Source organism: Hemitrygon akajei, chromosome 17 (genome assembly GCF_048418815.1).
Source record: "Hemitrygon akajei chromosome 17, sHemAka1.3, whole genome shotgun sequence".
In the NCBI taxonomy this organism is placed as follows: domain Eukaryota; kingdom Metazoa; phylum Chordata; class Chondrichthyes; order Myliobatiformes; family Dasyatidae; genus Hemitrygon; species Hemitrygon akajei.
Window position 1 is genome coordinate 5,701,027 of NC_133140.1, and position 27,599 is coordinate 5,728,625.

The 27,599-nt window shown below is 41.0% G+C and overlaps 1 protein-coding gene across 7 annotated transcripts in view; it reads left to right on the forward strand.

Annotated features, from left to right (window-relative positions):
* Nucleotides 1-12,593, forward strand: part of ogfod1 (2-oxoglutarate and iron-dependent oxygenase domain containing 1) — a 72,679-nt gene extending 60,086 nt beyond the window's left edge. For 4 of the 7 annotated variants that reach the window (XM_073069605.1, XM_073069606.1, XM_073069611.1 and 1 more), the window contains 4 exons: nucleotides 3,549-3,677; nucleotides 7,214-7,272; nucleotides 9,552-9,650; nucleotides 12,148-12,593. In XM_073069605.1, coding sequence (XP_072925706.1) covers nucleotides 3,549-3,677; nucleotides 7,214-7,272; nucleotides 9,552-9,650; nucleotides 12,148-12,309 — 449 coding nt within the window. In that variant the 3' untranslated portion in view covers nucleotides 12,310-12,593. The remainder of the gene's footprint in view (nucleotides 1-3,548; nucleotides 3,678-7,213; nucleotides 7,273-9,551; nucleotides 9,651-12,147) is intronic. The other 3 variants (XM_073069607.1, XM_073069608.1, XM_073069609.1) reach the window with 2 other exon arrangements.
* The last annotated feature ends 15,006 nt before the right edge of the window (nucleotides 12,594-27,599 follow it).

A 27,599-nucleotide genomic window follows, 5' to 3' on the forward strand; every position in this document is an offset into this window, starting at 1 on the left:
AAAGGTTTCAATGAGATCCTCTCTCATCCTTCTGAAGTGAGTACAGACCCACAGCCATCAAACGTTCCTCGTGTGATAACCCTTTCATTCCTGGAATTATCATTGTGAACCTTCTCTGGACCCTCTCCAAGCCAGCACGTCTTTTCAAAGATGAGGGGCCCAAAATTGTTCACAGTACTCAAGGTGAGGTGTCACTAGTGCTTTAAAAAGCCTCAGCATCACATCCTTATGAGACTTCTCTGTAGGCTGCTTCATTATTATTTGAGATGAGGCCAATCAATGTAGTACCATCTGCAAATTTAATTAGCAGATTGGAGCTGTGGGTGCCGACACAGTCATGGGTATTCAGAGAGCAAAGAAGGGGGCTTAGGACACAGCCTTGAGGGGCTCCTGTGTTGACGGGCCGAGGTTAGGGAGCCCACTCTTACCACCTGCGGGCGAACTGACAGGGAGTCCAGGGTGAAGGCTGAGGTCTCTGATCTTCCTGTTAAGCCTGGAGGGAATTATGGTGTCAAATGATGAACTGTAGTCCAAGTACAGCATTCACACATAAGCATCCCTCTTCTCCAGGTGTGTAAGGACGGTGTTTAGAGCTGTGGTTGTTGTGTCATCCGTCGATAAGGTGGTGCTAGAATGAAGCAGGACAGATACTCTTCTGTCGGCTACTTCAATTTATAGGAGAGCGTCCTCTTGGATTTTCTGACAGCCTGATCAAAGCTTATTGTCATCATCATCCCTATTGGCTGTCCTTTTGGAGTGATCTGGGCCCACTTCCACCCCTATTATCCTTCTCTGTGATTGCAGTGCGGCAGTCCATAGCCCAATTTCCCATCTTTCCACACTTTCTGCAAACCCCTTTACGGCACTCTTTAGCCCAGCCGTCTGCACTGACCCTGCACTGCTTTGAGATCTTGGTTGGGGCCCAGACTCCGTCTCTTAGCAACTGGTTCTTTGTGTTTACTGCCCCTTTTCCATTATCCCATTAAAGAACCCATTGAGCTCTATACTAATCAGAATTTGGGAGACCTGGGAATGGGTCTGGGTTTGCCAGTTAAGATTAGTTAACTTAAAGGAGTGGGCAGTCTTGGGTCTGAGGCAGTTTAGAAAAGTCTACACTGCCAGCTGGACATGCTGATCGTCTAGGGGTATTCGGGCATTGGACTGCCCAAGTATCCTTAAAACGAGCTATAAAGTCGGCAAGGGATTCTCCCTTTTTCCCCCTGTAGACATTGAGTCACTTAGCCAAAATTCCCATGTTGTCGGGTTGTTATTAAAATAGGTTCCCTTACCTCAGCAACCTACTGTTCCATGACTTGTCTTACATTGACCCCCTCTGGTGGTTCTCAGTCGCCTTCTGGGATCTGGGAAGGGGGAACATGTTCTTTCTCCCTGCCCAAGATGTTCCATATATAACCCTGAGGAGTGCATGCAAATCCCTGGGCAGGGGCTGGAAAATTTAGGCGGTCTGTGTGAGCCAATTATGAAACACCACTAGTTCTCTTAGCAGGTCAGGGGCATATTCCATACCTCTGCTGGGTCCAGGACTTTAGGATTATGATTTCTCCCACCATTATTCAGGGAACCTGACTGATATCTCCCCAAGTAGAGCTATCAGCTGCCTCAGCTCTTGATTTTGTTGTCTGCCTTGTCTGTTGCTGGTTAATTCGGGGAATCGACGCAGAATGCACCTCAGCAGGTGGTTGTTGAAGCCACTGTTGGGCGGCTGCAGCTACTTCAATGTTCTCAGCGAGGTCTTATAGATGAATCATACGAGGGACGGGGAGGAGAGGAAGGAGCCGGCAACTGTGGGTACAGACCATTGGCGGGTCCTGGAGCGGTGGCCATCGGCGTCATGGGTTTTTAGAAGTAGATTCTTTCTTATGTATCATTTTAGGTGGTTGGTGTCGATTGGCCACTTTTCCCCATTTATTAAAAGACCACATCATATAGTCGAGGTCTCAAGCAGAATCCCTGCTACCTGAATCAGTCGCCTCCTTCCAATATTTTATTTTTACCAGGTCAAAAGAACCTCCATAAGGCCAATCCCCTTGAGTCCAACCATACAAATCACTAGAAAATGTAACAGAGTACCCGCAGTCCCCTTTTTCCAATCAAACCTTATCAGCGGGTGATGCCAGCAATTTCTTTGCCTCCTTGTACTTTTCAATATTTTCCATGATAGTGTTGTTTATCAGTATTTTTGTTTTAGGATCATTCGGGCAATGCTCGTGAGGCACTATTCTTGCTGATTTACCTTTAGACGGGGCTGTCAACTTACCAGGATGGTTACCCATCTTTTTCAGTCTTAAATCTTACTAAACAAATGTTGATATATTCCTATGCCCCAGTTATCCCCCTGTTGATGATGACAATGAACATCTGGGTCCCAAAAAGGATCAATTATGTTTTAATGCAATTTTAAATTCCAAGGTTTCCTGTCCCTTTTCCCAGTTTATGTCTTATTTATCGTAACTCAGCAACACTGGTCACCAACTGTTAAGAGACAACCTTGTCTACCACATTCCCAGTCCTGAATCTCATCTTTTAGGGCAATCTCATGGGCAAACTTGTTTAGCACAGTCCCGGTCCTGAATCCCGTCATTTGGGGCAATCTCACGGGTGGCCTCTTTCCCTTCCAAGGGGCAGATTTCTCCGTCAAGCGTTTGCTATATCCTGATTTAAGAGATCCCATCCTCATCGCCAATATTGTCCAGGCAAATCAAATAACATTTGGACCCAACTATTGGATATTGTCAGGAATTCAAAACAGCACTTGGACCCAGATATTCGATTGTCTTGTATTTCCGCAGCCACATGAGAATCATCTCTGAAAGCAGTGATTCTGAATTATACAGTTCATAATACACCCTTTTCAGACAGCTACAGACTTCAAATAAAGGTTTCCTGATAAGGTAAACAGATGTAGCCATCCAAGCATTTGTGAGACTGTCGCTTCTCACAACAAGCCCTGTAGTGGAGGGTAGGGGGGTATGCGGGGTGAGGGAGTGGTCATTAATTAGTTCAGCATCTTGCAGTACGTTTAAATAATACTTGGTTTTCCACACTCCCCTTTATCGACATTTTCTGTTCCCTTCTACTAGAACATTCAGCAATCACACATTATTGCTAATCCTCTAAATTCCCTCATAAAGTTGATGTCTTATTTTTGACTGCAGGGAAATTTTGGCTTCATTACTTTGGCTGAATAACTGGTCACTGCACTATCAATACACTTGGCACAGGTGGTTCTCAGTTGATTGCTGGTGGCATGTGGGCATGCTGACTTTGTGCTTCAAAGTGATATCACTGAATAGAGTAAAGTACAGTACAAATAAAAATTGGAGAAGAAAATCGCAGTTGTAGGTCATCCGGCAGGTTTTTTTAAATACACCCGAGTAGCACTGCCATTTTGTGTGCTGGCCACAACATCTAAGTAAAACGTAGGTAAGACAATGAAATTAACGATAGCTGGAGACTGGTTCTACACATACTCAATAAATAGCAAATAAAGAATGTGAAAGTACATCAGTCATGTTTTTCTTTTACAGAGCCTGGTGTTCCTGTTTGCCGAGGAGAGCTACGAAATTGGAAAAATGGATACTACACGCTTATACACGACACCAATATGGAAAACACGGAGTTTGCCCTGGATTTGTTGTTGAGCTGTGGCTGCGAAGGTAAATGTCAATGATTTTGGTCTACAACAAGTGCAATACTCATCTAGTGTGATTACTCATCTAGTGATTTTGGGATCTGTGTTGTAGAGTAACTGGACGTCATCAAGGAGGCTGACCAACTGTTGACTTTAAAGCCTATTACAGAGTGCCGTTTAAAAAAGGGAACTCTTATACTAACAGTCTACTTTTCCCCCATGGTTCTGAAAGAGGTAGCTGCAGAGATTGTGGAGGCATTTGTAGTGATCTTCCAAGAATCACTAAATTCTGGCAAGGTTTCAGAAAGGACTGGAATATTGCAAATGTCACTCCACTCCACTCCTCAAGAAGGGAAAGAGGCAGAGGAAAGGAAATTATGGGCCAATTAGCCTGACTTCAGTGTTTGGGAATATGTTGGAGTTGATTGTTAAGGATGTGGTTTCAGGGTTGACAAAGGAGATTCAGTGGATGTTGTGTACTTGGATTTTCAGAGGGCTTTTGTCAAGGTGACTCGCATGAAGCTGCTTAAGTTAAGAGCCCATGCTATTAGAGGAAAGTTTCTAGCATGCATAGAGCATTGGCTGGTTTACAGGATGCGAAGGGTAGAGGATTGCTGATGCCTGTTCGTGTTCCACACGGGTCTGTGTTGGGACCATTTGTTTTTACATTAAATGTAAAATTTGCATTTGGATGATGGAATCTATGGCCAGGTTTGAGGATGATACAAAGATAGGTAGAGGGGCAGGTAGTTTTGAGGAAGCAGAGAGACTGCAGAAGGATTTGGACAGATGGGTGAAGAAGTGGCAGATGAAATACAGTGTCAGTGGGTGTATGGTTGTGAACTTTGGTCGAATAACTAAAAGCGTACATTATTTTTTAAATGGCGTGAAAATTCAAAAATCTGAAGCGCAATGGGACTTGGGAGTCCTCATGCAGGATTCCTTAAAAATTAATTTGCAGATAAGACAAATGCGATGTTGGCAATCATTTGAGAAAACTAGAATATAAAAACAAGGATGTAACGTTAAGTTTTGGTCCTCTTATCTAAGAAAGGATATGCTGATATTGGTGAAGGTTCAAAGGAGACTCATGAAAAGTATTCCAGGATTGAAGAGTTATTATATAAGGAGTGTGATGACTCTGGGCATGTACTCACTGGAATTTAGAAGAATGAGTGAGGATCTCATTGAACTCTATCAAATGTTGAAAGGCCTCGATAGAATAGATGTGGAGAGGATGTTTCTTATGGTAAGAGAGTCTAAGACCAGGGAACACATCCTCAGAATAGAGGAATGTCCATTTAAAATGGAGATGAGCAATTTCTTAAGCCAGAGAGTGGTGAATCCGTAGAATTCATTGCCACAGATGGCTGTGGAGGCCAAGTCATTGAGGTTGATAGGTTGTTGATTAGTCAGGGCATGAAGGGCTATGGAGAGAAGGTAGGAGATTGGGGCTGAGAGGGTAATAGATCAGCAATGATGAAATAGAGCAGACCCTAGGGGCCAAATGTCCTATTGCTGCTCCTATGTCTTATTGCCTTATGGTCTTATATTAAGAAGAAAAATGCAGAGAGCTGTGGAGGTGAAAATGGTGGACATTTTATAAGACCATAAGACACAGGAGCAGAATTAGACCATCTGGTCCATCGAGTCTGCTCTGCTATTCAGTCATGGCTGATCCTTTTTTTTCCTTCTCCTCAACCCCAGTTCCTGGCCTTCTCCCCATAACCTTTGATGCCATATCTAATCAAGAATCAATCTCTACCATAACACCCAACGACCTGGCCTCCACAGCTGCATGTGGCAACAGATTCCACAAATTCACCACCCTTTGGCTAAAGAAATTTTTCTGCATCTCAGTTTTGAAAGTGCACCCCTCTATCCTGAGGCCGTGTCCTCTTGTTCTAGACTCTCCCACCATGGGCAACATCCTTTCCACATCTACACTGTCTGGACCTTTCAACATTCAAAATATTATGAAATGGATGCTGAAAAGGAGAAACTTGGGTTTTCTGAATGGATGAACTTGAGATGGCAGAAGATGCAATTTTCATTTTTTTGTGATTCATTTGTCTTCAGGGTACCATAATAGCGTAGCAGTTAGTGCAACAATATCACAGCCCCAAGCAACTCATTTCAGAGTCCATTTCCGGCACTGTTCTGTATGGAGTGTCTATGGGTCCTACATTTTGAATGAGTGGGTTTTCCCCAGGTGTTCCAGTTTCCTCCCAGGTCCAAAGACGTACTGGTAGGTTAACTGGGTCATTGTAATAAACTATACCATGATTAGGTTTGGGTTAATCAGGGCTGTCAGTGGCTGCTGGGGCAGTGTAGCTGGAAGAGCCTACTCTCTGCTTTTATCGCTAAATAATTAAAATAAATTTCCAAGAAACAATGGAACTGCACACTTCAGAAGACATTGTTTACTTCAATGAGTTTGAGTTCCTCCCTAGGCACACACCTTGCATTGTGATTTTGCATGCAGCCCTCTTCTTTTGATGACTTTCACTCCTCCTCTCACCCAGATTCTCAAAATATTGTGTGCAAAAGCTAGCATTTCTCCTTTTTTGTATAATTTTAGCCGACTACTGAAACTAAATATTTTTGCAATGCCAATGATTGGCAGCAGTTGAGTGACTGATGGGTTAGTTCCTCAGATTTATTGATACTTCTTGATTAACAGTACTTGATTATAAATGTTGTTGATACAATTATAGATGTAGCCTGGTCTGTGGAAAATTGAATTCATGATCCCACAAACTAGTAGGAATTTTCTTACCACATGCACTTTCAAATATCAGAATATTGCATGGATTTTGTTTTAAATACCATTCTCTTTTTATTGGAAATGCAGTATATTTGTTACAACTACAAACAATGTTATTACCAGGATTGATGATGCTAAAGGTTATCAAAATAATGCGATACTTCTCTAGCCAAAAAAGATATTGGAATTATATATGTGATTCCAGCACAATTGGTATATTTTTGTTAGATGGTGCTATTGGGGTTGGTATCAAATCTCTCTCTAATTGAATGGCATTACAATTGCTTTGGGTGATTTCTTCAAACTATCACCCTCAATGTTACAATCAACAGTTGAGTTCTAATGTCTTTTGAGGTGGAATTTCTCAGGTAACTTGGCTCTACCCTAGTACATAGCAATATACTTTTATAATAACAATACATGTAATAAATGGTGGTTCTGGAACAAAGTTTATTATTTACATTGTATTAGGAACTGAGAGACTTCTACTACTAGCCAAAACAGGTTGGGTTGGGAACCCCTTCCTGTGAAATGGTTGCATTTGAATTGATTGCCTCTATGGGATGGTTTGCCTAATAGATTTGCTGATTGGTTTAGTGGCAGAGACAAGTATATTGAAGGCAGGGTCCAGTATGTGCTACACATGCCACTATCCTACTCAATAATCATTGGACAACATTACTGGATACCGAGCTTGTCCAAGCCATGGTGGGAGAGAGAAAAACAATGTATTGGAAAGTACCAGCAAGTGATTTTATTAGAAAATATTATCTTGTGTGCATTTCTGCTTTCAGACTGGCATGAGGAATTTGGTGGTGTCACTTCATACATTGCAAAAGGGGAAGATGAAGAGGTATGAACTAAATTTGTTCAAATTCTGATCTGACAAGAAATTTAAAAAACTTACATTCTTGCGGATATCCAAAGGATATTCAAATTAATAAAATCAGTGTAATGAATGCTGTGATTTTGGAATCCCAACAGATAATTGCCTGATGCTGAGATACATTTTAGGATACCCTGAGATACATCATCAGTGATGTAACCGGGATTCATTGTTTGTTTTGGGTCTTTCAACATCAGACACCACAGACATACGGTATTGTGCAAAACTCCTTGGCACATATATATCGCTATATATATAGCGTCTCTCTCTCTCTCTCTCTCTCTCTCCCTCTCCCTCTCCCTCTCCCTCTCCCTCTCCCTCTCCCTCTCCCTCTCCCTCTCCCTCTCCCTCTCCCTCTCCCTCTCCCTCTCCCTCTCCCTCTCCCTCTCCCTCTCCCTCCCTCTCTCTCTCTCTCTCTCTCTCTCCCTCCCTCCCTCCCTCTCTTTCTCTCTCTCTCTCAGCCTCTTGTTCTCTTTCTCTACCTCTCGCTCCCCCTCTGATTCTCCCTCTCTATCTCTATCCCCTCTGTATCTCTGTCCCCCTCTCTATCTCTATCTCCCTCTATCTATAACTACCTCTCTCTCACTCTCTATCTATAACTGTCCCTCTCTCTCTGTATCTATCTATCTATAACTGTCTCTCCTCCCCTCCCCCCCTCCCGCTTTCCTTGTAAAGTGACTTGGGAATACTTATTCAAGAATACTTCAAGCTTCAGCCTTCAACCCTTCAACTCTCATCTGGTCTGGGAAAGTGAGGTGGTGATAGAGAGGAACTATAGGCAAGTAGTCACACTGGGGCCTCGAGAGACAGATAAGTGGGTAACAGTCAGGAGAGGGAAGGGCACGAGGAAGATACGAGAGAGTACCACTGTGGGTGTCCCCCTTAACAGTAAGTACTCCTGTTTGGGTACTGTTCGGGGGGGGGAATGGCCTACCTGGGGGAAGCAATTGTGGCCATGCCTCTGGAACAGAGTCTGGCCTCGTGGCTCAGAAGGGTAGAGAATGGAAGAAGGCAGCAGTGATAGGGGACTCTATAGTTAGGGGGTTAGGGAGCAATCCTGTGGACGCAGATGAGAAACACAGATGGTAGTTTGCCTCCCAGGGTCCAAGATGTTTCTGATTGCGTCAATGATATCCTGAAGTGGGAAGATGAACAGCCAGAGGTCATGGTACATACAGGTACCAATGACATAAGTAGAAAAAGGGAGGAGGTCCTGAAAAAAGACTACAGGGAGTTAGGAAGGAAGTTGAAAAGCAGGACATCAAAGGTAGTAATCTTGGGGTTACTGCCTGTGCTACGTGACAGTGAGTATAGGAACAGAGTGAGGTGGAGGAGAAATGTGTGGCTGAAGAATTGGAGCAGGGGGCTGAGATTCAGATTTCTGGATCATTGGGATCTCTTTCAGGGCAGACATGACCTGTACAAAAAGGATGGGTTGCACTTGAACCTGAGGAGGACCAATATCCTGGCAGGGAGGTTTGCTAAGGCTATTGGGAGCATTAACCTAGAATTGTGGCTGGGGGTTGGGGACCAAACTGAAGAGACGGAGGAAGGAGCTTTTGGTGCACAAATAGAGAAAGCTTGGAGACAGTGCGAGAGGTTGGATAGTCAGGTGATAAAGAAGGGATGCACTCATACCAGTAGTTTGAGATGTGTCTATTTTAATGCAAGAAGCACTGTGGACAAATGGATGAGCTTAGAGTGTGGATCAGTACTTGGAACTATGATGTTGTGGCCATTACAAAGACTTGAATGGTTCAGGGGCAGGAATATGGTAATGTGGTAAATTGGATCAGCAAATTTTAATGTGGTAAATTGGATCAGCAAATTTGCTGATGATGCAAAGGTTAGAGGTGTAGTGGACAGTGAGGAAGGTTTTCAAAGTGTCAAAGGCTAATCAACCCAATGCAATAACGCAAGGTACCACGAATTCAATAAAACCATAAAACAAGCAATACTACGTCAAACTTCACTTTTTATTCATAGCATTCTATGGGGGAAGTTACAGACTGATCTCCCAAAGACACTGTCCACCTCCGAGCACAATTCCACACAATTTATTACATTCATCATTACAGGAAATATTATAATTATGTGAGTTAGAAGACAATGCCTAATGCGTCACCTGTTGCTGGGTAGAGTTCCTTTCTGACTGCTCAGTAACATAAGGTACCTATAAGACAATTGATCATAAACTAATCATACCCCTTTATCCATTCCCCCATTTACCTATCCCTCTACCTAAGCTTACCTTTCCCTTCCTCAAAAGCTTGCAGAAGGATTTGGACCAGCTGGAAAAATGGGCTGAACAATGGCAGATGGAGTTTAATACAGACAAGTATGAGGTATTGCACTTTGGAAGGAAAAACCAAGGTAGAACATACAAGGTAAATGGTAGGGCACTGAGGAGTGCAGCAGAACAGAGGTTGGCGTCATTCAATGTCTGTAGTGAGATGCTGAAGATGTTCTATAGGTCAGTTGTGGAGAGCGCCCTCTTCTTTGTGGTGGCATGTTGGGGAGGAAGCATTAAGAAGAGGGACGCCTCACGTCTTAATAAGCTGGTAAGGAAGGCGGGCTCTGTCGTGGGCAAAGTACTGGAGAGTTTAACATCGGTAACTGAGCGAAGGGCGTTGAGTAGGCTACGGTCAATTATGGAAAACTCTGAACATCCTCTACATAGCACCATCCAGAGACAGAGAAGCAGTTTCAGCGACAGGTTACTATTGATGCAATGCTCCTCAGACAGGATGAAGAGGTCAATACTCCCCAATGCCATTAGGCTTTACAATTCAACCGCCAGGACTTAAGAACTTTTTAAAAGCTATTATTAATGCTTTTTGAGATAGTGATTTAGATGCATATCATATTTTTTACTGAGTTAAGTATTGTATGTAATTAGTTTTGCTACAACAAGTGTATGGGACATTGGAAAAAAGTTGAATTTCCCCATGGGGATGAATAAAGTATCTATCTATCTATCTATCTATTTGGGAATATAGATACAAAATTCCCTAAAGGTGGTGTCACAGGTAGATAGGGTAGTAAAGAGAACTTTTGGTACATTGGCCTTTATAAATCAAAGTATTGAGTATAAGAGTTGGAGGTTGTATAAGACATTGGTGAGGCCGAATTTGGAGTATTGTGTTCAGTTTTAGTCACCGAATTACAGGAAGGATATTAATAAGGTTGAATGAGTGCAGCGAAAATTTACAAGGATGTAGCCGGGACTTGAGAAACTGAGTTACAGAGAAAGGTTGAATAGGTTAGGACTTTATTCCCTGGAGCGTAGAAGAATCAGGGGAGATTTGATAGACGTATGTAAAATTATGATGGGTTTAGACAGAGTGAATGCAAGCAGGCTTTTTCCACTGAGGCTAGGGGAGAAAAAAACCAGAGGACATGGGTTAAGGGTGAAGGGGAAAAAGTTTAAAGGGAACATTAGGGGGGGCTTCTTTTCACAAAAAAGTGGTGGGAATGTGGAATGAGCTGCCAGATGAAGTGGTGAATGAAGGCTCACTTAATAACATTTAAGAAAAACTTGGACAGGTACATGGATGAGACGGGTAGGGAAGGATATGGTCTAGGTGCAGGTCAGTGGGACTAGGCAGAAAAATGGTTCGGCACAGCCAAGAAGGGCCAAAAGGCATGTTTCCATGCTGTAATGTTCTATGGTTCTATGGAATGGTTACTTAAAGTGCCAGGTTATAGATGTTTCAGAAACGACAAGAGCTGTATAACTCATCTCCTTTTACCTTAGTCCACGAACTTATCAATCACCCCTGCTGTGGTCCACTTTCTGGAAGTCCAAAATGCCAACTTCTACAAAGAAGGGATCCGTACGCTCCATGACCACTGGACTAAGTGTGTAAATGTAGGAGGGGACTGTGTTGAAAAATAAATGTACTAGGTTTTTAAAATTGACTCCTTCTACCTTAGGCCATGAACTTAACAATCACCACGTGTGTGTGTGTGTGTGTGTGTGTGTGTGTGTGTGTGTGTGTGTGTGTGTGTGTGTGTGTGTGTGTGTGTGTGTGTGTGTGTGTGTGTGTGTGTGTGTGTGTGTGTGTGTGTGTATGTACAGAATATAAAAGTTGGGATATTATTTTTGCAACTTTATGAAACATTGGTTGGATAGCTCTTAGAGTATTATGTGCATTTCTGTGTGCCTTATTACAAGAATGATATGGTTGTGCTAGGGAGAGTGCAAGAAAATTTAGCCTGGATACTGCTATTGCTAATACTGCTATTGTTTTCTCTGCAGCAAAGGATGCTGAGCAGTAACCTGATAGAGGTGTATGAAATTATTAGCAATATAGATAGTCATCATCATTTCCCCATGGTAGAAAGGATTAAGTACAAGCAGGCATAGGTTTATGGTGAGAAAAGCAAGTTTCAGAGGTATTTGAGACAAAGATATTTACACAAAGTCATTGTTATCAGGAACTTGCTGCCACAGGAGTTGGTAATTAATTTTGCTTATAATTTTGAATAAAGAAGTTCAAATTGAAAGTTTCAACTTGAACAGACACTGAAAAAAGCCAAGCAAAGAAGGAAACGGACATGATGTGGATAAAAGGAATTAGTGCAGTTTGCGCAAAGGTTGGAATGGATACAGTGGGCTGAAGGATCCATTTCTGCTACACAACAGTAAGACTGTATGACACAGACATTATCAAACAAGTATCAAATCTCAGTGGAAAAAAGCAACATCCTGAGGTTTGGTAATGCCCCTCTGATCTTTCCAAGAAGAAAGAAAAATAGTGAGAATGAGAGAAGGAAAATTAATCAAATGTCATATTGCTATAAAAAGATTCATTCTTACTTGCTAATGTTGCATTTCAGTTACTTACCCTTTGTCCAGAAGACAACGCATTGGCATTGATCTACCGAGATAAAGAAACGTTGAAGTTTGTGAAACATGTTAACCAGAGGAGCATCAGTCAGTGTAACTGGAAGCATGTTGAGAAGGGATTCTGGGACTTTTCCTTTGTATATTATGAGTGATGACACATCTGCCTTTCCTAAGTTGTTGCGTCTAATATGGCTTGACGCATATTGCCATTGTTTTCCAGATGAGAAGATTTTGTAGCTACATGTGTCAGGTTTAATATATTATGGTTGCATTTGGATTTCAGATGGGCTGCTAATTGGCTTTGCCAGAAATTTGTTGACTTGAATAAGAGACTTATTTAGCCTGGGAAAGGTACTGTTAAAGTCTCAAATTCATATAATTCTTTGAAATTTATTTTGTGGTCTTCTTTTCCTAATTAAAAATGTGTTTGAAAAAATCTGAAGTAAGCCCTCCTTAATTTCTTGCATCTTGTGTTGACTGCATTTTGCGAACATTTATCTTCAACTTCCAAGTGTATATTCTGATTAATGTGTCCACTGGGTTTAATTTACTTAGTAAAAGGCACGTCACAGTAACTGTATCACTGCAGCAAAATTGATGATGCTGCTATTAATATATGCTTACTTTGGAAGGGATGTAATCTTGGTGGTAGGTATTTTTTGGATGTATGTGTTCATGTTTCCTCTAGTTTATATTATCCAACTTTGTTCTCTGCCATGTACCAGTACTTGGCTGAGAGAGTGGATAGGTAACTCAGCTGCCCTCTGCCCCATAAACTCTGAATGCTATGTGGGAAGCCAGTTTTTTGTTGTTTGTTCACCTTTTCCTCCATAACATGATGATGCACAAAGCATTGTGAATTTGATGATGACACTGAGAAGCAATAATGATTAGGAAGCACAGCTGATACATATGTGTTAGAGGCCAATGTATTCAGATCAGCAATATTATCTTTATCTTTATCCGATCATGCAGTGTGGAAGATCAGAGAGATCTTGGCGTCCCAAGTCCAAGGGCACTCAAAGCAGCTGCGCAGGTTGACTCTGTGGTTAAGAAGGTGTATGGTGTATTGGCCTTCATTAATCCTGGAATTGAATTTAGGAGCCGAGAGGTAATGTTGCAGCTATATAGGACCCTGGTCAGACCCCACTTGGAGTACTGTGCTCAGTTCTGGTCACCTCACTACAGGAAGGATGTGGAAGCCATAGAAAGGGTGCAGAAGAGATTTACAAGGATGTTACCTGGATTGGGGAGCATGCTTTATGAGAATAGTTTGAGTGAACTTGGCCTTTTCTCTTTGGAGCGACAGAGGATGAGAAGGGACCTAATAGAGGTGTGTAAGATGATGAGAGGCATTGATCGTGTGGATAGTCAGGGGCTTTTTTCCCCAGGGCTGAAATGGTTGTCACAAGAGGACACAGGTTTAAGGTGCTGGGGAGTAGGTATAGAGGAGATGTCGGGGGTAAGTTATTTACGCAGAGGGTGGTGAGTGCATGGAATGGGCTGCCGTCAACAGTGGTGGAGGCGGATACGATAGAGTCTCTTAAGAGACTTTTGGATAGGTACATGGAGCTTAGAAAAATAGAGGGCTATGGGTAAGCCTAGTAATTTCTTAGGTAGGGACATGTTTGGCACAACTTTGTGGGACAAAGGGCCTGTATTGTGCTGTAGGTTTTTTATGTTTTTAAAGCTGCTGATCTGTAAGTTGTAGAATTAGTTCAGATTAGAGGTGATTAAAGTCATCCATGTCAGTTCAGTAGCCTGGTGGTTGTAAAGTAATAACCTCTGACCCTGGTGGTATGGGAAAATACTACAAAGGTTTGAGTCATCAGCCCTGTTGACGTTTACTGGAAGACAGCATATGAATAACTGCAAGGATGACATTGCTATTATATAGTTCTTTACCAAAATGAAATCTAGAATGTTGTACACATTTAGGTTGCCAGATCTCCCGGGTGTGGGGGGAAGTGGAGTGAAAGTCTTGCCTTAGTGAAGATTTACTAAATTGCTTTTTGACTCTTAGGGTATGAAGATTCCGTTAGAAGTATAATGAGACCTTTTATTAATTTGGGATAATGAAAGGCTAATCCAAAAGGCTTGGAACTGAACTGGTAATGAAATCCTAGCAAAGAGAATAAATAAAAGATGTCAGAATTTTTTTTTAAGTTTGATATTGTGAAGTGGAATTCAAGTCGAGGGAGAACATTGCTGAAGAAATATCTGCTTGGTTTAATGATAGTCCTTGTTCTCCTGTGAATGAGTATTAATTTATAGCCTGTTTAGCATCTGATTACTGCAATGTTTGATTAGGCAGTATAAAAGACATCACACCATTACCTAAAGATCCATATTAATAGTGTGTACCAATGTTAATCCTTTACCCAACTAGTATTAAACAAAGGTCATCTGGTCATATCTGTAGTCATGGCTAAGAATTTATGAGCACATTGACTTGGATTCTTGGTAGTGGCTACCATTCAGAATGATGTTAAGAGGGTTTAAACAAAAAGATTTTCTTGAGGCTAAAAAAATCTTTGCAGAAGTTGTGGTGTGGAAATGTATAAACAGATGAATTGAAAATATTTAATTATATAATTGAGTGTTATGATGCTGTTCTGGATATCTAATCTGAAATACATAAATAACTTGTCATACGTTGAAAACATCATATGTTGCCTTGAGGAAAGTTAATTCTTGTTTTCTACAATAATGCTTTGAAAAGAAATTCCTTTATTAAAATGTCCTACAGAGTTTATTCTATCTACTTGTTCTATCTGCGTGGAAGGTCATGCTTGGCAAATCTTACTGAATTTTTTGAAGAGGTTACTAGGAAAGTTGACGAGGGCAAAGAAGTGGATGTTGTCTATATGGACTTCGGTAAGGCCTTTGACAAGGTTCCACACGGGAGGTTAGTTAGGAAGGTTCAATCATTAGGTATTAATATTGAAGTAGTAAAATGAATTCAACAGTGGCTGGATGGGAGATGCCAGAGAGTAGTGGTGGATAACTGTTTGTCAGGTTGGAAGCCGGTGACTAGTGGTGTGCCTCAGGGATCTGTACTGGGTCCAGTGTTGTTTGTCATATGGGGTGGTAAATTGGATTAGTAAGTATACAGATGATACTAAGATAGGTGGCATTGTGGATAATGAAGTAGGTTTTCAAAGCTTGCAGAGAGATTTAGGCCAGTTAGAAGAGTGGGCTGAAAGATGGCAGATGGAGTTTAATGCTGGTAAGTGTGAGGTGCTGCTTTTTGGTAGGACTAATCAAGATAGGACATACACGTAAATGGGCATTGAAGAATGCAGTAGAACAGAGTGATCTAGGAATAATGGTGCATAGTTCCCTGACGGTGGAATCTCATGTGGATAGGGTGGTGAGGAAGGCTTTTGGTATTCTGGCCTTTATAAATCAGAGCATTGAGTATAGGAGTTGGGATGTAATGTTAAAATTGTACAAGGCATTGGTGAGGCCAAATTTGGGGTATTGTGTACAGTTCTGGTCACCGAATTATAGGAAAGATGTCAACACAATAGAGTACAGAGGAGATTTACTAGAATGTTACCTGGGTTTCAGTACCTAAGTTACAGAGAAAGGTTGAACAAGTTAGGTCTTTATTCTTTGGAGTGTAGAAGGTTGAGGGGGGACTTGATACATGTATTTAAAATTATGAGGGGGATAGATAGAGTTGACGTGGATAGGCTTTTTCCATTGAGAGTAGGGGAGATTCAAGCAAGAGGACATCAGTTGTGGGTTAGGGGGCAAAAGTTTAGGGGTAACACGAGGGGGAACTTCTTTACTCAGAGAGTGGTAGCTGTGTGGAACGAGCTTCCAGTAGAAGTGGTTGAAGGCAGGTTCAATACTGTCATTTAAAAAAAAATTGGACAGGTATATGGACAGGAAAGGAATGGAGGGTTATGGGCTGAGTGCAGGTCGGTGGGACTAGGTGAGAGTAAGCGTTTGGCACAGACTAGAAGGGCTGAGATGGCCTGTTACCGTGCTGTAATTGTTATATGGTTATTTAGGATGAATTAAGATTGTGCAGATTGATTTAAAAATATTAGGTGCTGTTGCCAGCCCATCAGGTGTACAGCTAAAGGATAAGGACTATACCTGAACCTACTTGCTTTCCACACTTTCAATTTGACTTTTAACACAAACATGGTAAGATTCAAATATGGATGGTGCTGATAACCAAGTCTATTGGAATCAGAATATAACATTCTGTGAGCATGTGTATTCACATTAAGTTTTCAGAAGAAAATTGGCAACATCCATTTTTGGAAATGGGAAGGTATTGTCCTTAATGTATCAAATCCATAATTTGTAACAGCACTGTGATGTCAGGAGAAGTTTTAAGTTTTAACCAAGCTGCTGAATAGCAAACCTAGTCATCCTAAAAAAGCATGAATTGAAAGCTAAGTGCTTTCACAGGAAAAGAAGAAAATTATTTACAGTAACTAAATTGTTCTCTGTAGCCTATGGTGAAATGACAGCTAAGCTGTGAACGTCTTTCAAAGGAATTAGTTACATTTCAGGTTGACAGATTCCAGGAGGTGTGAAAGGAAAAGTTAGAAAGATCAGAGAACCTTGGATGACAAATGATATTGAAGGTTTCATCGGGAAAAACAATAAAACATACAGAATGACATACAGAGGTGATGTCAGGGGTAGGTTTTTTTTTACTCAAGAGAGTGGTGAGTGCATGGAATGGGCTGCTGGCAATGGTGGTGGAGTCTGTTACGATAGGATCTTTTGAGAAATTTTTGGATAGGTACATGGAGCTTAGAAAAATAGAGGGCAATGGGGAAGTCTAGTAATTTCTCAGGTAGGGACATGTTTGGCACAACTTTGCGTGTATTGTGCTGTAGGTTTTCTATGTTTTTGTCTTTCTATGACAAGTGCAAGCAACTGAAATTGAAAGAGTCTCTGAGTCTGTGAAGGAAGAAGAGATTTTATATTATTTCAGATTCCCAGTATTCAGTTTTTGTATACAATATTTTGAAGATGTTTCTCCCATTGCACAATTTTTGTCCTGTGGGTTTTGGAAATTAATTGAGTACTTCCATTGTCCTTAAGGTGATTTTTTTTAATTTTGGACTTTTTTTTAACAATATCCTTTAATAGGTCTGTTTTGTAACACCATGAATGAGTCTGAAGTTGGGAGCCTTACTGGGGCTGAAGCTAGTGCTATTGAGGGAATAATGTCCAAATACATCCCACCACCACCTCCCAGTCTTACTTATGTCAATCTAGTCATAGGTAATGAATTATCCAGGTTGTCTTGTAAGCATACATGTACTGGTACTGTATTTCTCCGAATAGCTATTCTTGGTTTTGAGAAGATAGCTCAAGACAGATGGTTTAACTGTAGCTTTATTGAAATAATTTTATGCAATAATTAAAAGTATCAATTATCAGTTTGTTATTGAGCAAGTTTGTAAGGCAAACCTCTAAGTTGATAGAGAGTATGGACAGTAATTGTTCACAAGAGCTGAGGTCAACAGGAAGAATGAGGTAGTGATGGAAAAGTAGAAACAACTGAACAGAGACTTAGATGGGAGATCTTTTAAACAGAAATCTTTTGATGCATTCAAAAAGCTATCTGCCAGTGAGGTTTTCTCTGTTAGAAGTCACATATTGATTGGGTTTTGTTGGAGGAGAGGGCATCAAATGGAAGAATGATTTGCATGAGAGTGAACACCATGTAACTGTTACATTTTATTCTACATTCTGTTACAGTATTACCTTGTTCTTCCTCAATACACTAATGATTTGCTATGTCTGAAATATATGCAAGAAGAGGTTTTTTTCTATCTTGATTCATGTGACAATAATACTGTAAACCAATTTCAATAGCCCTCTAGAAATGCCTGCTAAAATTGCATTTGCTTTCTTTAGTACTGAGTCAACCAGCAAAGTAACATAAAAACATAGAAAACTTGCAGCACAATATAGGCCCTTCGGCCCACAATGCTGTGCTGAACTTGTACTTACTTTTCAAATTACCTGAGGTTACTGATAGCCCTTTATTTTTCTAAGCTCAATGTACCTATCCAGGAGACTCTTAAAAGACCCTATTGTATCCACCTCCACTATTGTCGCTGGCAACCCATTCCACACACTCACCACTCTGCATAAAAAATACTTAACCCTGACAAGTCCTCTGTACCAACTCCCAAGCACCTTAAGACTGTGCCCTCTAGTGTTAGCCAATTCAGCCCCGGGAAAAAGCTTCTGACTATCCACATAATCAATGCTTTCATCATCTTATATACCTCTATCTGGTCACCTCTCATCCTCCACCACTCCAAGGAGAAAAGGACGAGTTCACTCAAACTGTTCTCAGAAGGCATGCTCCCCAATCCAGGCAAAATCTCCTCTGTGCCCTTTCTATAATTTCCACATCCTTCCTGTAATGAGGTGACCAGAATTGAGCACAGTTCTCCTAGTGGGTTCTGACAAGGTCCTATGTAGCTGAAACATTACCTTACAGCTCTTAACAGCCCTCCACACTATCAACAACACCAGCAACCTTTCTGTCATCAGCAAATTTACTAACCCATCCCTCCACTTCCTCATCCAAGTCATTTATAAAAATCACAAAGCGAAGGGATCCCAGAACAGATCCCTGAGGCACACCATGAGGCATGGGGTAACTTATCAAATGCCTTGCTGAAATCCATATACACTATATCTACTGCTCTACCTTCATAAATGTGTTTAGTCACATCTTCAAAAACTTCAATCTGGCTCGTAAGGCACGACCTGCCTTTTACAAAGCCATGCTGACTTCTGCTAATCAATATTATGCTGCTCCAAATGTTCATAAATCTTACCTCTCGGGATCTTTTCCATTAACTTACCAACCACTGAAGTAAGTCTTACTGGTCTAAAATTTCCTGGGCTATCTCTACTCCCTTCCTTGAATAAGGGAACAACATCTGCAACCCTCTAATCCTTTGGAACTTCTCCCGTCCCCATTGATGATGCAAAGATCATTATCAGAAGCTCAGTAATCTCCTCCCTCGCCTCCCACAGTAGCCTGGCGTACATCTCGTCAGGTCCCGAAGACTTAGCCAACTTGATGCTTTCCAAAAGCTCCAGCACATACTCTTTCTTAATGTCTATATGCTCAAGCTTTTCAATTATCCCTTCGATCGCAAAGATCGTTTTTTGTATTGAATACTTTGCTTCAGTATTCACTAAGTATCTCTGCTATCTCCTCTGGTTCCATACACACTTTTCCACTGTCACACTTGATTGGTCCTTTTCTCTCATATCTTATCCTCTTGCTCTTCACATACTTGTAGAATGCCTTTGGGATTGCTTTCATCCTGCTCGTCAAGGCCTTCTCATGGCCCCTTCTGGCTCTCCTAATTTCAATTGTTAAGCTCCTTCCTGCTAGCCTTATAAGCTTCTAGCTCTATTATTATCTAGTCTTTTTAAACCTTTTGTATCCTTTACTTTTCTTCTTGATTACATTTTCAACAGCCTTTGTACACCACGGTTCCTGTACCCTACCATCCTTTCCCTGTCTCATTGGAACATACCTATGCAGAACGCCACGCAATATCCCCTGAACATTTGCCACATTTCTGCTGTACATTTTCCTGAGAACATCTGTTCCCAATATATGCTTCCAAGTTCCTGCCTGATAGCTTCATATTTCCGGATACTCCAACTAAATGCTTTCCTAACTTGTCTGTTCCTATTCCTCTCCAATACTATGGTAAAGGTGATAGAATTGTGATCACTATCTCCAAAATGCTCTCCCACTGAGAGACCTGACACCTGACCAGGTTCATCTCCCAATACCAGATAGAGTACAGTCTCTCCTCTTGTAGGCTTATCTACATCATGTGTCAGGAAACCTTCCTGAACACACCTAACAAACTCCGCCCCATCTAAACCGCTTGCTCTGGAGAGATACCAATCAATATTCGGGAAATTATAATCTCCCACCACGACAACCCTGTTACTATTACACCTTTCCAGAATCTGTTTCCCTTTCTGCTCCTTGATGTCCTTGTTACTATTGGGTGGTCTATAACAAATATGCAGTAGAGTTATTGAGCCCTTCCTGTTTCTAACTTACACCCACAGAGACTCAGTGGACAATCCGTCCATGACTTCCTTCTTTTCAGCAGCTGTGCCATGCCCCCACCTCTTTTGCCTCGCTCCCTGTCCTTTCGGAAACATCTAAAGCCTGGCACTCTCACTAACCATACCTGCCCCTTAACCATCCAAGCCACAACATTATAGCTCCAAGTACTGATCCATGCTCTAAACTCATTGCTTTGTTCATGATGGTTCTTGCCTTAAAATAAACACATCTCAAACCATCAGTCTGAGTGCATCCCTTCTCTATCATGTGCTTAACCTCCCTCTCGCACTGTCTCCAAGCTTTCTCTATTTGTGAGCCAACTGCCCCTTCCCCTGTCTCTTCACTCTGGTTTCCACCCCGTCAGTGATTCTGGTTTAAGCTCTCCCCAACAAACCTCCCTGCCAGGATATTGGTCCCCCTCGGATTCAAGTGCAACCCTTCCTTTTTATACAGGTTGCAAATGCCCCAAAAGAGGTCCCAATGATCCAGAAATCTGAATATATGCCCCCTACTCCAATCCCTCAGCCACGCATTTGTCCTCCACCTCACTCTATTCCTACACTCATTGTTGCATGGCACAAGCAGTAATTCTGAGATTGCTACCTTTGACATACTGCTTCTCAACTTCCTTCCTAACTTCCTGTAGTCTGATTTCAGGACCTCCTCCCTTTTCCTACCTATATCGTTGGTACCAATATGTACCACGACTTCTGGCTGTTCACCTTCCCACTTCAGGATATTGTGGACGCAATCAGAAACATCCTGGACCCTGGCATCTGAGAGGCAAATTGGCATCTGCTTTTCTTTCCTGCATCCACAGAATCACCTGTCTTACCCCAAACTATTGAGTTTCCTGTCACTGCTGCCTTCTTCCTTTCCCTACCTTTCTGAGCCAAGGGGCCAGACTCTGTGCCACTGTTGCTTCCCCCAGGTAGGCTGCCCTCCCGAACAGTACTCAAATGGGTACTTACTGTTAAGGGGGACACCCATAGTGGTACTATCTCGGATCACCCTCTTACCCTTCCCTCTCCTGACTGTTACCCACTTATCTGTCTCTCTAGGCCCCAGTGTGACTACTTGCCTATAGTTCCTCTCTATCACCTCCTCACTTTCCCAGACCAGACAAAGATTGAAGGTTGAACCATGAAGGATTCTTGAACGAGTACTCCCAAGTCCCTTTGCACCTCTGATATCTGAATTTTCTTCCCATTTAGAAAATGGCCTACACCATTATTTTTCCTACAAAAGTGCAAAATCCCTCCATTTCCAGTGGTGCATTCCATCTGACACATTTTGCTCACTCTCCCCACCTGTCCAAGTTCTTTTGCAGACTTCCTGCCTCTGTATGAATCCCTGTTCCTCCACTTATTGTGGGATCTTTTGCAAAAACTTAGATGGCACTACCAAATGCGCGCAACACCTCACTGTAGTACAAAATGCAAGATTCAATGAAATGCATTACTAATATGGTAACACTTTTTCTGAAGTAAATTGTTGCCAACTATCACTGCAAGTATTCAAGAAGCAAGTGGAGGCAAAACTGATTGGAACGATGGACCATGCAGGTGCCTTGCAAAGCTAAGGGGCAACATGTTCAAGACAGGGTCACTGCTGCTGTTCAACTGAATGATTTGGAGAGGAGTCGATGCAGAGAAGTTTTGATACCTATCCACCTAGCCTAGGTGTGAGGTTGGTTTGCTCTAAGCACCAAGTTGATTTGGTGAGATTGAGAAGCGCTGCGGGGTGTCCAGCCCAAGCATTTTGCTGCAGCGGGATCCGGCTCCTAGAGCGGGACACTACCTGGCACATGGACAATTTAAAACTGAATCAGATTGTTGGCCTTTGTAACTCTTTTTCCCATGGTCTACTCATTTTCCTTAGTACCCATGCCTCAGTATGCATGGGTTCAGAAGGTTCAAACATTTCCAATGGCTTTTTAGATTCACCGGTACAGTGAGACACCAGTATCTTCAACAATTGAGGTATCTGGTCCTGGATGGTCCCCCTCTAATGCTGTTACATACACCCCTTGGAACACAGTCCATAAATGGGATGCAAATATGGTGGGATATTCACCTCTCTTCTGGTAACATTTGGCTAGTGTCTCTACAGCTTCTCTGTTGACTTCCATAACAGTCATTATTGCGTTTTACAGTTCCTCACTTATGCCCCCACCATGTTGTTGTATATCGGGCAAAGTTAAGTGTATATTTGGATGTAAAGACATTATAATTAATTTTCTTTCCGCAGAGTTATCTAAGCCAAATATTACCGTCAACACCACTAATATAAAGAACGTAAATTGGAAGGTACAAGGTAAAATTATCCTAAGTGGATTCACAGTACATTCACAAGTGGGACATGTGAATGTACTATTTGAATTAAGGATAGGAAACATAGCATTGGAACATTTAATAGTGTTAGTTGAATTACCCAGGGAGCAAGAACATGTAGTAGGGAGTGATTATATGGCCAAAGTGGGGCTTTGTTTTGACCCAGTTAATTGTATGATTTGGTAGATGCCAACTGGCATAAATGACATACACCACATGCAGAGCCCAGTAGGAGAATATCAGGATAACAGGATAGAATATACACAATGGGTGAAATGTGGATAAAACTGGAGGAGATGAGCAATGATTAGATGGTACAGCAAATTATTGCACAGAACTTAGGGGCATTTGCAAGGCACAAGCATGACTGCAGAAAGCATAGTTGGCAGTGTGTACATACAAGGTCCAGACTCCAAACCACAGAAGCAAGATAGGTTTCCGAAAAAGGCAATGGAAGATGTAGGTAAGGTAATACAGAGTTTGGTACAAGGGGTACTGAGGCCAGTAGCCTCCACTAATAACTCACCCATATGGCCAGTGAAGAAAACTAAATGGTACTTGGAGGTTGACAATAGACTATTAAGAGCTGAATGAAGTAATTCCGTTAACAGCTCCATCTGTATCAACTAACCCGGAGACAGTTGTCAAACAGAAGGAAAGAGCGCAATGGTTCACAGTTTTAGACATAAATAATGGATTTTGGTCTATCCCACTAGAATGAGAGTGTTGTTATGATCCGGCAACAATGAATATAGGATTGATGACTGGTTTTTATAAACAAATAAACATTTATTTAAACTCAGCTCAACAACAAATGAAAAGTAAACAAACGATTAACTTCACCGGAAGTTAACTGCTATACAGCAACTCGAACCATTCTTAAAGCGATAAATGCGAACACAGTTCTTAAAAGTGGTAAATGCGAAAGTCCAAATTATTTACACAGTCAATTAGGAGAGACTTCCCTGAAGTAACAAATTCCTCAACGATGTGACATTACTGCTGATCCCAGCCGAAATATGCCTTACCCGGAGGATTTATGATGAAGGAAATAAAAACAGCTTAAAGAACTGACCTTTTCCTTGACGAATAACACTGCCCCAATCCTTTCTGCTCTTACAGCAGGGATTATCTTGGATGCAGTTTACTATCTCTTTGAACTAGATTTCAATAAGGTCGATCCTGTATTACCGCCGATGACACTAATTTTACTTGATCCTTCAGGTCTCCGTACTTCGATAAATTCTTGACTCTCTGACTGTACCAAAACTGGCAGCGTTGTGGCAAAACTGCCGGCAATAACCTTTGAAACTTAAGATAAAAAGTAAAACTCCACTTTAAAACAAAACTGCGTCATGAGACGAATACGCAGCATAAAGGAGTAACTGACGAATTAAACCATGAATTGATCTGCGTCATAGCAAGGCTTTCCCATGAGGCCATCACATGACCTGTCACTGGCAGGAAAGTTACATCATGTGACCTCACATTGGTGGGAAATTACATCACCACACCATCTCAAGACCATTACATCATGCTCACCAGATACTCAATTACATCATGGTCATAAGAAAGTCACAAGATACCCACGAGGTATGTAACACTTCCCTCCAAAAACAAAATTTGGTCTGTCATGAGCAAAATTTTAACAATTAACTATTTACAAAAAAAATACAGACGTATAAAATTTACAAGATGCACAGTATACATAGTATTATCATACAGCACCTTACAAATTGCTATACAGTAGGAGTGTTACAAATGTTAAAATATCACTCCATTAAAAAATTATATTGTACATTTAACATTTAGATAGACAGTCAGCAATCACATTATTTTTGCCATTAATATGAGTTATCAAAATATTCCTGTAACATTAAATTTTTGTTGCTAAATTGGAGTCTGATTTATTTCCTTAACCAAGCCCGGACCTACAACATTATCAAGATACGTCACAGTGGCATGCCCAAATTCACTTTTAGCTAGGTTAATAGTTAAGTTAGCTTTTGAAAGCCTTTCAAATAGTTTCTCCACCGCAGTAATATGTGCTTCCCAAGTATCATTTCTTGTAACTAAATCGTCAATATAGGTATCTGTACTTTTTAACCCATGAATCACAGAATTAACCATCCACTGGAAAGTACCTGGGGCATTCTTCATCCCAAATGGAAGAACATTATATTCATATAACCTAGATGGAGTTACAAATACGGAAATCTCTCTACCTCTATCCGTCAATGGAACACACCAATACCCTTTTAATAAATCAATCTTTGTAAGGAACTTTGCTTTTCCAACTTTATCTACACAATCATCTGCTCTAGGAATTGAATATGTATCTGTTTTTGTTACAGCATTCACCTTCATGTACTCAGTACAAAACTGAATACTACCGTCTGACTTAGGCACCATGACCAAGGCGAGCTCCAATTCGAGTTAGAATGTCGAATAATATTATTCTCTAACATACACTTAATTTGTTTTTCAGTAAGTTCACATTTTTCCATATTCATCCTATATGGATGTTGCTTTATGGGTTTGGCATCTCCAACATTTACATCATGCGAAGTTACTGTGGTTCTTTTAGGAACGTCTGGAAACAAATCCCTATATTTAAAAAAATAATTGCTTCATCTGCTGTTTCTGCTCTGGCTGTAAATGAGCTAATTTCTCATCAATATTTTCCAGAATGGTTGAGTTTGGTAATCTGGCAGAAACAATATTGGATTTAGAATGAGTTTCAGATGAATCATCTATTATGTTCCTAGTGAGATCAGACTCATTATTATTGACCACAACAGTCATAGTAGCAGACTGTTTCTCATAATATGGTTTTATTATATTTATATGGCAAAGTTGTGTTGGCCTTCTTCGATCTGGAGTTTTTATCACATAATCCACATCATTAACTTTAGACATAATTTCATAAGGACCATGAAATTTAGCTTGTAAAGGATTCGTTTGCACCGGGAAAAGAACCAACACCTTATCTCCAGGTTTAAATGACCTCATCCTAGCTTCTCTATCATACCAGGTTGTCATTTTCTCCTGAGCCAATTTTAAATTTTCCCTGGTGAAGCTACAAGCTTTATGTAATCTATCCTTAAATTTTAAAACACAATCCAGCAAATTAGTGTGTACCTCTTTATTAATCCATTGTTCTTTTAATAAGGCCATAGGTCCTCTAACTCTATGCCCAAATACAAGTTCAAATGGACTTAAACCTAATGATTCCTGTACTGACTACTGTACTGCAAATAGAAGTAAGTGTATGCCCTCATCCCAATTATTTTCATTTTCCATACAATACGCCCTAATTATAGTCTTGAGGGTAGAATGAAACCTCTCTAAGGCTCCTTGTGATTCTGGATGGTATGCAGACGAGGTAATCTGCTTAGCTTCCAGTTTATAAACTATTTGTTGAAACAATCCAGACATAAAATTACTACCTTGGTCAGATTGTATTTCCTTAGGCAACCCAAAATAAGTAAAGAATTTTATAAAAGCCTTTATTACAGTTTTAGTCATTATATTCCTAAGTGGTACTGCCGCTGGAAACCTAGACACAGTGCACATGATGGTCAGCAAGTATTGATGGCCAGTTTTTGTTTTTGGTAATGGGCCTACACAATCTATAATAATTTAAATGGTCCACTGAATGCGGGAATAGGTTGCAGTGGGCCGCTGGAGTAACTTGATTAGGTTTACCCACAATTTAGCAAGTATGACACATTCTGCAAAATGTCACCACATCTTTTCTCAAACCAGGCCATTAAAATGTTCAAAAACCTTGTTCACAGTTTTCTTCACCCCTTGACTTCCACCCAAGGGCACACTATGGGCTAAAGTTAAAATCTCATTCTGATAAACTTTAGGAACAACTACCTGATGAACAACCTTCCATTCATCACTTGCAGGAATCGTAGGGGATCTCCACTTCCTCATCAACACTCCTTTCTCAAAATAATATCCTACTGGCATCTTATCAATTTCACTATCCGGAAGAGCTTGTTCTTTTAATTTGATAATCTCAGGGTCTCTACTCTGCTCTGCTATCATCTCCTTCCGAGACAGAGACAAATATTCAGGGTCAGACTTACTCCAAGAATCTTGTTCAAGCAATGAAGTTAAGAAAGTTTCTGACACAACCTCAAAATTCGAATCCCAAGTTGAACAGTCATGGGTAACAACTGTCGTGGTTTTTCGTGCCTTACAAATGACCAGGAGACGCAGGAGATTCTTCAAGAAGGGTTAAACTTTAATTTGCAAATCAAAGCTGAGACAGTCATTGAGCTAGTCGCTGATTGCCCCCCCCCCCCCCCAATCCTCGGGCACAGCAGCTTTTATAGCAATCTCTAGTTGCATTTTACACGTTTTACACATTTTACACATTTTACATTGTTCATAGCAAATAATAAACTCAGAACCGAGCAATGTTCTAATCTACATTTCTTTAGTTCTTTAGCTACCTCTCATTAACACACCATTGTCTTCTACATTCCTAAGACTTCAGTCTCCTTACCAAATTGGATACATGCATAGCAAATAATAAACTCAGAACTGAGCAATGTTCTAATCTACATTTCTTTAGTTCTTTAGCTACCTCTCATTAACACACCATTGTCTTCTACATTCCTAAGATTTCATTCTACTAAATTGAGTACATGCATAGCAAATAGGAAGCTCAGAACTGACTTCATAGTTTTGGTAAATTTATACTTTTATACTCCAATATATATTCCTTTGACACCCAGAGGTGTCTCACACTCACACAGAGAAAGAAGACTAAGAGTCTGCGCACAAAAGCCCCAATAAACTCAAGCACTTATTCCCAAATCTCGGGTTAAACTATAATTTTCTGCGCCAAGACCTCAAAGTATTCTCTCCCTGTTACCCTGGGCCGCTGAGCCAAAAACCTGTCCCTATGTATCTGAGACAGGGAAAAAGACTCAGAAGCCCTTACAATCTACTCCCACACTGTCATTTTGCTCCTGTTCATCCTGCA